Genomic DNA, 11573 nt, shown 5'->3' on the forward strand with positions numbered 1-11573 from the left:
TGCGTGCGTGTGTGTGTGTGTCCATTGTTTGTCCATTTTATGTTGGCCATCTTCTAATCAGCGCTGGGCGGTATACCGTAAAAAAAAAACTTGAAAACGATTTTCACCTACGCAAGGTTCACTTTTTGACAAGTTTTTTTTTTTTTTTTTAAGTGATTAAAATAGAAATGGAGTTAATTAAAATTCAGGATTTTACCTCATTTTTAAATTTAATATCGGCCTTTTCTTCAGAAACATTGAGATGTGGGGGGAAATCGCAGCTTTTATAAAAAAAAATCGTGGGTAACGCTTTATAAGTTTCTTCTAATGAGCGTTTATAGTCACTAGTAAGCAGGTAGGTATAGTGGCCCTTACAAGTGCCCAATAACATGCTTATTAACTTTCTTAACAAAGTGGCCCTTACAAGTGCCCAATAACATGCTTATTAACTTTGTTAACATCTTATAAGCTGCCTATTATGTGTTTATAGTGGTTCATTTTTTTAGTCTTATTATTTACATCGGTACACATATCCATCTTGATATGCTGACTAATACTAGACATGGAGGCGTCGCGAAAAAAACCTAAATTTTCAACATGTCAGCCATGTGTACCGATTTTCGTGCTCTTACTCAAATAAAGTTACTCATCAGATGTTAACAACGTTAATAAGCATGTTAAAAATAATAAAGCGTGAGATTAATTTTCATCAAGAAAACCGTGATATGCATTTTTTCCAGATCCGCCCAGCCCTACTTCTAGTGCACCACTGTAATAGCACACCTGATTATGCCATTCAATCAATGTGTTTGCTCTGTGTGCAAGTGTTTTTGTGGAGGTGTGTGAGATGTACAGTACATGTCGTTTGTCCACAAACCGTACACTTAATTCAACCCATGGCTTGTCACTGTAACTGCAGGCTGGTAAGCAGGGAAGCCGACATGAGCGGGATAAAGGGGTCACTTGTCCCGGGCCCAGGGAGACAGGGGGCCCAGAATTGGGTCCGTAGCCTCTTACTGCAGCAGGGGTCGCCGGCGACCCTATTCACTTGCTGAAAATGCTTAACTACATCATAACAACATTGCTGTGACATTACAGAGAGCCATAGTGCTACATTTTTTGTACTGGATTTGGGGCCCTTTCAGATGTCTTTGTCCTGGGCCCAGCCAAAGCTGTGCAGTGACCCTGCTGGTAAGCACCATCTGTGGGCTGGTAGATTGTGATTGTCCATTATGTTGATAGAGGCTTTCAGAGCCACCTGCAATCTGCTTTCACTTAAACCTGTTCATAGCAAAACATATGAAGGCCAGTGGATTTACTGTAGATACAAATCAGCTTGTAGGCTACACAGTGACTTCACAGGAAATACTAACACGTCTTTTCAAATGTCTTCTGGCAGTTTTTCATGTGAAACAGATGAAACCAATGTATTTAATGTTTGCTTTTATACCAGGACCCATCTTACTATATCCAGTGTGATGTGATGTTTACACCATCAAAGCATCTCCCCCCTGCTCAACACTGTGCTGGCCGGGAGTCACGTGTGTGGTGCAGTGATAAGGACATTCAGGTCTGCCAACAGGGAGGAACAAAAGGAGTCAGTTGCCACAGGCCCAGGAAACGGAGGGGGCCCAGAATTGAGTCCCCATTAAATTGTATGGATTGAGAACGGGGCCCTTTGAGACAATTTTGTCCTGGGCCCAGACAAAAGCTGTCAACGGCCCTGAGGACATTGTTAGTAGTCTAGTAGTGCATGGACATCTGTGAAGAGACAGGCTGCTGTGAATGTGGCAGGTTCTCTAGTAGTATAGGAAGCATGGCTTTGAACCGATTCAAGGAACAAAAACGAAAACCAGGAACTTTTTGTATTTTACAGGGAACAGAAACGAAACTGGAAACATTATTATTTTTTATGTTCTGGAACAGGAACACTTATTGAAAAATAATGGTAACCGGTTAATACCGGTTTTATTTCGTTCCTCAAACAAAAAAAAAGTAGGCTAATTATTTTCCTGCGCACGTTACCATGACGGCTGAAGTTCACGTCCTGTGTGACAGACATTCTCTGACTGTAATCCACCGCTCTCTCTCCATTCAAATTTCAAAGTTTCCATTCCACACCTGAAATAAAACCACTGTCATACAAAAGGGCCGAGTTCCCATTGCATCATTGTTAGACATAGCTTATTGCAGAGAAGCGCGTTTGTAAGCGCACAAGAATGTTCTTCGTTAATGGGCATCCATGGCCACTTGGGCAGTCATGGGTGAGCGGTTAGGGCGTCAGACTTGCATCCTAGAGGTTGCCGGTTCGACTCCCGACCCGCCAGGTTGGTGGGGGGAGTAATCAACCAGAGTAATCAACCAGTGCTCCCCCCCATACTCCTCCATGACTCCCTGAGCATGGTACCGTCCCACCGCACTGCTCTCCATGGGGCGCCACTGAGGGCTGCCCCCTTGCACGGGTGAGGCATATATGCAATTTTGTTGTGTGCAGTATGCACTTACAGTGCCCTCCATTATTATTGGCACCCCTGGTTGAGATGTGTTTTTTAGCTTCCAATTATTATTATTTTTCTCTAAATAATATGGGACCTTAATGGAAAAAAAGAGAAAAATCCAACCTTCAATACAAGTGCATTTATTCAGTGGGGAAAAAATCCCACATAAAGAAATAATTATTTGACATCAAATAATGTGTGTCACAATTATTAGCACCCCTGTTGTTAATATTTTGTACAACCCCCTTTTGCCAACAAAACAGCACCTAATCTTCTCCTATAATGTTTCACAAGATGGGAAAAGACAGAAAGAGGGATCTTCAGCCATTCCTCTTTGCAGAATCTCTCTAAATCATCCAGAGACCTGGGTCCTCTCCTCTGTACTCTCCTCTTCAGCTCACCCCACAGGTTCTCAATGGGGTTGAGGTCTGGGGACTGAGATGGCCATGGGAGGAGCTTGATTTTGTGTCTGGTGAACCATTTCTGTGTAGATTTGGCCATATGTTTAGGATCATTGTCTTGCTGAAAGACCCAGTGACGACCCAGCTTCAGCTTTCGGGCAGAGGGCAACAGATTTTGATTTAAAATGTCCTGGTATTTCAAAGCATTCATGATGCCATGCACCCTAACAAGCTTCCCTGGGCCTTTGGAAGCGAAACAGCCCCACAGCATCACTGACCCACCCCCATACTTCACAGTGGGTATGAGGTGCTTTTCAGCATGCGCATCTTTCGTGGCACGCCAGACCCACTTAGAGTGTTTGTTGCCAAAAAGCTCAATCTTGGTCTCATCTGACCAAAGCACACGGTCCCAGTTGAAGCCCCAATACCGCTGGGCGAACTCCAGACGTTTGCGTTTATGATTGTGGGTGAGGAAAGGTTTTCTCCGTGCATGCCTCCCAAACAGCTTGTTGGCGTGTAGACAGCGCCTGATGGTTGATTTGGAGACTTTGTGACCCCAGGATGCTACCATTTGTTGTAATTCTGTAACAGTGAGCTTTGGAGATATTTTGATTTCTCTTACCATCCTCCTCACTGTGCGTGGTGGCAAAATAAACTTGGGTCCTCGTCCAGGCTTGTTTACCACTGTTCCAGTTGTTTTGAACTTCTTAATTATTCCTCTCACAGTAGATATGGGCAGCTGCAGTTGCAATCTTCTTGTAGCCTCTGCCTGACCTGTGAAGGTCGACGCACATCTGCCTCACTTGTATGCTGTGTTCCTTTGTCTTTCCCATGTTTAAGAGTGGATAAGAGAAATGGCCTCGGTGTCACGTCATAGTTATACCCCAGGGAAACAGGAAGTGATGAATTACTAATTAAATGTTCCTACATACTCTGGTAAACTTTGTAAACTACTGTAGAAATGACAGAAATGCTTCAATTATATTTATTTCCTGGGAATTGTTAAGGGTGCCAATAATTGTGGAACAGGTGATTTAATGAAAAATAATTATTTTTTAGTCAGGGATTTTTTTTATTTTCCTACAATTCATTTGAGTTGAAGGCTACATTTTCCTAAAATTTTCAGTGTGACAGTATTCTTCTGCAATAAACACTGAATTTATTTTAAGGCTTTTAACACATCTCAACCAGGGGTGCCAATAATTATGGAGGGCACTGTATGTGCTGTGGAGTGCTGTGTCACAATGACAATGGGAGTTGGAGTTTCCCAATGGGCTTTCACTTCACTTTCACTTCAAATGCAGATATGCACAAACTCGCAATGTCCCTCATAGCGCTCCCCGGCCGTGACCCTAGTCAGCGTGGAGCACGCATTTCCATATATGAAGTTTATTTTTTTCTCCGCTTGAATTAACAGTTTGGAATGTAGGCTGACCCATTTGCACTTCCATCGTTCTTGGTTAATTAACGTCAGATATGGGGAGTAATCAGCTGACAGGAACGAAATGAACCGTTCCGGGAACAATATTTTTTAGTTCTAACCGGTTCAGGAACTTCAATTTATTAGTGGAACTCATAACCGGGAACGTTATGATTCCGTTTCTGTTCGGAACGAACCGATTGGAAAGAAATATCGGTTCAAAGCCCTGGTAGGAAGTGTAATCAGTCTGGTTGCAGCAGAGGAGGCATTAAGGGTTTCGTCTCAGCATTGTTTCGTATGCTGGATAAAGCTCACTAGTAGTACAAAACCATGACTCCCCCGTCTGTTAAATCCTCTTTTCATTGAAATGGATTTTGAGTAGATTTTTTATTTATTTAATTTTTTTGATAAATACAAAGGCATGAGTCACTGTGTTGTTCACACATGTATTTCATTTCCCAGCTGCTGAGACTGCTGTTAGCTGTTTTGTCACTGTCTCAGCCTAACAGCCAGCAGATATTAATTAACAGAATTCATATACAGGCCAGGCGGGTTGCCATAGCAACCTGTTTGTGTTGTGACCCAAACACTAGCAGGCCAGCAAGAGTCCAGCCACCATCATCAGCAGACTGAACACAAGACGAAGGGCAGTCTGGTGTGCAGAAATGCCACCATCCTTGAGTACTTGTCCGACAGTTACCCCTGTCCCCTCTGCCTGATCTTGCCCCAGCCCCAGCCCCTGCCCCTGCCCCTGCCCCGTCAGAGCGGGTGCTCTAAGCATGGGGGGCTTGTTGTTGTTGTTGGCCTGGCGAGTGTCCATGCCGGCTGACTCCTGGTCCGCGGCGGCGCCCTCCAGGGCCTCGTAAAAGTGGCAGCGGAAGTCCCGCCTCCAGGAGTCCAGGAAGGCGGGGTCCAGCTCACCGGCCGCCCGGATGCCGTCCGCGCCCTCGGGCAGGAGGCGGAAGTTGGTGGAGGGCAGGTGGAGGTAGACGGGATCCTCCTGGTTCCTGCGCACGCAGCGCCCGCGCCCCTGGCACAAGGACACGCCACACAGACGGGCCGCCGTGGTGACGTTTACCACATACGGGCCCAGCACCTCACGAATGAACAGCGCCATGTCCGAGCAAGACTTCTGCAAAAAACGATGCACACAAACACCTAACGCTTCAAACGAGACATATACAACTATACCGTTTCATGACATTTTAAATACAGTACGTAAAAACAAAGGGATTTCTTCACTTTGTAAGTGAACGTCCATTAATGATGGGTGCTCATCAAAAAAGGGTGTCCAAATACCCCAATAAATATGAAAGATCTTGCAGTGCACTCGTTAAACACTTTTGAATTCTGGGAGTGCGTCCGGGCTATTACACTATTTGAAATGCAGTCTTGACTATGAAGGCTCTCTCCCACATACAGTACTGTATATGTATATGGACTATTGGGCTTGTTTTATGATGGCGTGCATGTGCGCTGCATAGAAAAAGCAGCACTGCTCCATCAAAAACTGTCAAAAATACCAGCTGCCTCAGAATTCCAAGTTAATTTAAATCCTTGTTGTAAATTGTGTGAAGCTTTGAATTGCATTTTTGAGTTCAAACAACACACACAAAACCATACAACTTACAATAAACTTTAAATTAAAATCAAATTTAAATTAACTTGGAATTCTAAGGCAGCTGGTAAACTTACAATGTCAAGTTAAACCATGCTGTTGCCATTGCAGTGTATAGGACAATAACTTCATTATATAAGTTATCATGACTTATCACTGATATCATTTTTTACAGCGCAGGCTGACCTGAGTCTTGGCTATGAAGGTTCTCTCCCACATGATGACTCCAGCAGCTCCCATGGCCGCGCTCTCTCCCACCGTGGTCACCAGATCAGCCTGAGGAGAACAAGGGAGGATTATTCTTGCAGTGTGATTGTGCTCAGGGCTCTAAATTAACACCAGCCAACAGGCCAAATGCTTGTGAGATTTCAGTTTGGCTGGTAGAAAAGACTAGTAGCCACTTTGACCCATTAGTGAGTTTGTGTCTGGCCATCTGCTAGCCATTTTGGCTGGTGATGACAAAAGTATATTTAGGGCCCTGATTGTGCTTATTTCCAAACTGACCTCAGACAGACAACAAAATTGGCATTTCAGTTGAGGAATATCATGCCGACTAATAAAATGACAACCTACCCAATCAATATAGCTAAGGAGGACCAAAAGCAAAACTTCCCCTTGTTTTCTCTATCTAACAGCCCCCTTGATGTAGTGAGTAAAGTGCGGTATCTGGGTCACATCATCACTGATGACGACGTAAACTATATGCACAAGCCAATATGTTGGCACACAAATTATATGGGAGGTAGAGTAGAGTTGAGTAGAGTATATTGATCCCGAGGGAAATTAAGGACACATTAAGTTGACATTTTAAATGTGTGGTGGTGAAGGACGAGGAGCATCAAAAGGGACATATGCCATAAGGAGGTCACATCACCCTTTGGGTAGAGCATATGTGTGAGTGGTGGAATGAATTGGAGCATGTCCAGATGAATTTTCGGCAAAAAACTTACCTCTGACAGATAGGCATTGGAGGACGCATAAGTGGTTTTGACCAATGGGAAGACGGGAAGGTCATAGGCGGAGCGTGCAAGAGCTGCCACTCGAAGGCCTTCGCGTATCTGATTGGAGGAATAAAGCCAAGGTCCTTTGGACCCGGCAGGGAACTTGTCGACGGCAAGGGTGGGATAGATGGCTGAGCTTCGTTTCCACAGCCACATAAGTTCGTCGTTGAGGGCCATCTCTGCAGCAGGGCAGCGGCCTGTGTAATTGGACAGCAGCTGCAGGGGCCCGGAGTTGTAGCAGTCTGGAAAGGGTGCGACGCCCCATAGACTCTGGGGCCGGAGCCTCCTCAGTTCCCGCAGGGTTTCCATGACGATGGCCTGGGCAGCTGCCTCAAAGTCCACCTGGCAGGAAATAACATCACCATTAGTGCTTTTTTCTCAGAGTAGAGTAGAGTAGAGTAGAATAGAGTAACTTTATTGGTCCCTAGGGGGAAATTCAGGTGTGAAGTAGCTTACATGAATAAATGCACATTATATCCACATGGACATTTCCAGACTCATACTGTATAACACAGGTAATAGTCAGGGAGAGGAAAAATGAAAACTACAGAAAAAGTAAAAAGGCAACATATTCTGAACTACATATGCTTGCAATATAGATATGAACACTAGAGGCTATGTTCACCCTTGTGGCATGGCCCAACCCGGGGCGCTGCCATTTTGGGTCAGTATCCTGATATTTACCATGGATGTTACTGCCACCTTCAGAAAATTGTATGTATGGCCCTTCACTGATTGATGGCTGCAATATACTGGTTAAATATGGCTGCGGTCACTTCAGCCATGCTTCAGTACAAAGGATGGTCAGTGGCATCCAGTGTTCATATTCATGTTCTTGCAAGTCAATGAACTCGTTGTTGATGGCGCATTCTGTGTAGATCTGTGCAGACGAGCATCAACAGGGATAAGCAACTGCGGGAGTTGCAAGGTCCGTCTGCAGTCGCATTGATCCCGCGATAGTTTGACACCATGTGACATGTCAGGTCATTGTCCCAACATGACTGAAATTTGGAAAGTTGGACAATATGATTAACCATCATGCAACCATTCATCCAGAATGCATTGTTGTCTGCATGCGCACGCAGAGATGCGCATGCAGACGTTGCAGTAAATTGAATAAGGCTATTGTTTTCATGACGTTGTTGATGGGAGGAGTCTTCTACTGTCATGTCACAAGGTGTCAAGTGCTCGCTGGAACAGATTTTCAGCTACTCTGCCATGCAGGAGACCTCAAGACCTAATGCTCGACGTCAGGAGTGGTTCGAAGGTAAGCACCTTGGTGTGTGTGTGTGTGTGTGTGTGTGTGTGTGTGTGTGTGTGTGTGTGTGTGTGTGTGTGTGTGTGTGTGTGTGTGTGTGTGTGTGTGTGTGTGTGTGTGTGTGTGTGTGTGTGTGTAGCGTGTGGAGCATGTGTGGTGTGCAGACGGAGCTGAGATTATCTGGCCGAGGTATCTGAGGTGAAGCCTGAGGTGTTCTCACCTGTGCCCACTTCTCTACCTCTTCTGGAGGAGCAACAATAGCTGCGTTTGCAACCACGCATATATTTCACAGACCACGACGAGACAGAAATACCTAACGTGACCTCCAAAGAGTAAAAAGATGCTGCTTCCTGCTGAAGCTGCGAGTAAGCCATTGCAGTGCAGCGAGCGTAGAGTAAGTGCACAGCTGCGCAGCAGAAAACCTGTTCACGCAGGACTTGACACTATGTGACATGTGAATATGGAGCAAAAGTCGCTCCCATAAATGGCGTCGTGGACACAATTTCTAACCAGAATGCATTGCAATTTCACAGTGGGCATGTGTCTGTTGCAGACTGCTGCAGGATCTGCCATCGCCAACGAGCCCGTTGACTTGCACTCTATCCATGTTATTTTCACACCACCTAACCTTGCTAATTTCAACGTTTTTTTTGTGCTAACACACCATTTCCGGTCTAGTTCTGGTTAGGCTATTAGCCATATCTATTCTGAATGATTTAGCCCTAGCAACTGCTACCCAAATAGAAATGGTGCCACCCGTGTAACTGTGCATAATAAGGTAGATGCCAAGAAGTTAAATAAAAAATATAATTGGTGCACATAGTCAGTCACTACAGGTTTGTTATACGCAAACATCATCAGCAACAACTGTTGGCCAAAAGTCTATGCAATGTGAATAAACGATTAGAAATTAATAAAAGGTCTTTTGAAATGACTAATAAATGTAGCTTTAATGTGGTCGTCTGTAAGTTTTTCTGTTGATATATGTACGTAAAGCCCAGATTCTGGAAGTGTGGGAGGTGTGCAAGAATTATCTTGAACTTGTCTTATTTCCGTAATGGGCTAGTTCATGCAGTACTTTCAGAATCCCATCAAGGTAATATGACTAAAAACAAGTTGTAAACTTCCACTTTAAGAATAAATAATAATAATAATAATAATAATAATAATAATAATAATAATAATAATAATAATAATAATAATAATAATAATAATAATAATAATAATAATAATATATTTATTTTTTTCAAATTAAAAAATTAAATTAAAAAACGCTTTCAGAAAGGACTTCGTCATATACACTGACACGCCATTTGAGTAGCCTAAACTTGGAGTAAAGTGACCGACAGGACTGTTAAGGAGCACATGGAGAGAAGCTCCTACTCAGATGCAGGCCACTGAGATAATCACAACCGGAAGACTCACTATAATGACTCACTAAGTTCAAGCCGTGCTTATCTTCTAATATCTCTGAGGCAATGATTCACAACTTCATGTCTCCGTTCCGGTTATGACAATACAGTAAGAAGTTCTTACTGTGTCATTGTCACAACCGGAAGACATGAAATTGTGAATCACTGCCTCAGAGATATTAAAAGATAAGCACGGCTTGACCTTTATTAAGCGCTTTAGGCGGTGCTAGACTGGAGCTGGACTTTAACATGGAGTTCATTTGACAGCTCGTTTTGAAATCCGTGTCAAAAATTACACCTGATTTTGAATAATGTGTTTAGCATGACATTTAGGACTGTGTTTAACAGTTTGAAGAAACTGCGAATAGAAAATGCACAGGGAAAATATTTCAAGATGGGATCTATCTGGAGACAGCCCTGAAATATTGAGTAACTGTGTACATTTTTAAATGTATACTATATACGGTATATACAGTATACCGGTATATATTTTTTTTAAATGATAGAATCTTCACCGTAAATGGTAAATAACAAATACTTTCTTAACTTTTCCACAATGCTTATTTACCACAGTGGAAAACAGAAAGGCGACTCCCAGAAGGCCCAGAATGAGAGAAGACTTGGGTCTATACCGTTAAGCCCCAGCACCTGCTGTCTTCTATTCAAGTCAGTCTGTCTTACTGTGTCTGTGTGTGTGTGTGTGTGTGTTTGTGTGTGTGTGCGAGCGCGCGTGCATATGTGTATGTAGCATGTGCGTGTGTGGAGCATGTGTGGTGTGCAGACGGAGCTGAGATTATCTGGCCGAGGTATCTGAGGTGATATCTGAGGTGTCCTCACCTGTGCCCACTTCTCCACCTCTTCTGCAGTCCAGTCGGGAAAAAATCCTTTCAGCAACGCCCGTGAACCCTCCTGGTACTTCCCCGCCTTGCCCCTGTTCCTGACCCACTGTGGCATCCACTCCTTCCACCTCAGCACCCCCAAACCGGGAGCCCCAGCCTGGGGCAAGGCAGTCAACAGGTCAGCCTCCACCCTCTGGAGGTGGGTGTTCAGACTGGTGTGCTGTGGGAGGCCTCCGTTAATGGGCTGATCGAGGGCGGTGTAGTAAGGGTACAGTCCCAGGGTGTCCTCGTAAAACACGGCCACGCGGCCCTGCCACTCCATGCCGAAGGCTGCCGGGTCGGGACGGCCCGGACAGCCCCGGTCCGGTACTCCCCAGAACACTAGGAAGGGTTGGCCAGGGAGGAGGGGCGAGCGAGCGGGACCGCCAAGAGCTGGGGTTGCGATACTACAGAGGAAAACAACATAGGCACACAGCGTGGTCCAGCCAGCGAGACACCTCTTCCACACCATGGTCCTACTTCTTCTCTCTTCCAGGGCTGTACACCATCCTGCCACTGACAGACAGAAAGACAGGGAAACACACGCACACACACACGCACACATACACAGTAGCAGCCGTCACTGTCATGTCATCAGTGTTTAAATTGGCTTTTGGGAGGTGGGGGAGCCCTTCACTCGCGGTCAAAATAGCTTTAATTTTTTTTTTTTTTAACATCGCCCCATCAGGCAAATACATGTATTCTATGAAGTTATTGCCCATAATTAATACCATACATACATCAATGTATTACTCAGTTATGAAAAAAAACAGCAAGGTACCCTCATTCCCTCTTCACTGTATTAGGTTGCTAAAAAATAGTAACCGTTAGACCAGTATCACACCTGATGCATTTATGTAGCCTGCTTTTTAAAATTCTCTCCTGTCAGTTGGCAACAGTATGCTATTGGACTGTCAGTACAGGGGCAAAACAGTTTTAATTCTGACCACCATCACTGCACCATCAAGCTACAAAGGTAGACCTAAGACTTTTAAGAACTCACATTATTGATGTGAATAACAATTTGTTTTAAAAGATCATATGATTGATTTTAATTCTCCTAATTTATTTATTTAATTATCTTAATAATGCCATGGATTTAGCATGC

General features: G+C 44.2%; 1 protein-coding gene across 1 annotated transcript; it reads right to left on the bottom strand.

Annotated features, from left to right (window-relative positions):
- Positions 1–4887: 4887 nt before the first annotated feature.
- Positions 4888–10937, bottom strand: si:dkey-72l14.3 (Glyco_hydro_56 domain-containing protein). The gene is made up of 4 exons (XM_063207813.1): positions 10425–10937; positions 6867–7259; positions 6103–6192; positions 4888–5430 (listed from the first exon to the last, which is right to left on the bottom strand). The coding sequence occupies exons 1-4, from the start codon at positions 10935–10937 to the stop codon at positions 4888–4890; spliced, it is 1539 nt and encodes a 512-aa protein (XP_063063883.1).
- Positions 10938–11573: the final 636 nt, after the last annotated feature.

Source organism: Engraulis encrasicolus, chromosome 10, assembly GCF_034702125.1.
Source record: "Engraulis encrasicolus isolate BLACKSEA-1 chromosome 10, IST_EnEncr_1.0, whole genome shotgun sequence".
Lineage (NCBI taxonomy): Eukaryota > Metazoa > Chordata > Actinopteri > Clupeiformes > Engraulidae > Engraulis > Engraulis encrasicolus.

Excerpts from the sequence above, each read along its gene's own strand:
- si:dkey-72l14.3 (XM_063207813.1), bottom strand. The coding sequence starts at position 10,937 with ATGGTGTGGAAGAGGTGTCTCGCTGGCTGGACCACGCTGTGTGCCTAT. Across the intron at positions 7,260-10,424 it reads AGGTGGAGAAGTGGGCACAG|GTGGACTTTGAGGCAGCTGC; the intron begins GTGAGGACACCT and ends ATTTCCTGCCAG. Across the intron at positions 5,431-6,102 it reads CCTTCATAGCCAAGACTCAG|AAGTCTTGCTCGGACATGGC; the intron begins GTCAGCCTGCGC and ends CGTTTTTTGCAG.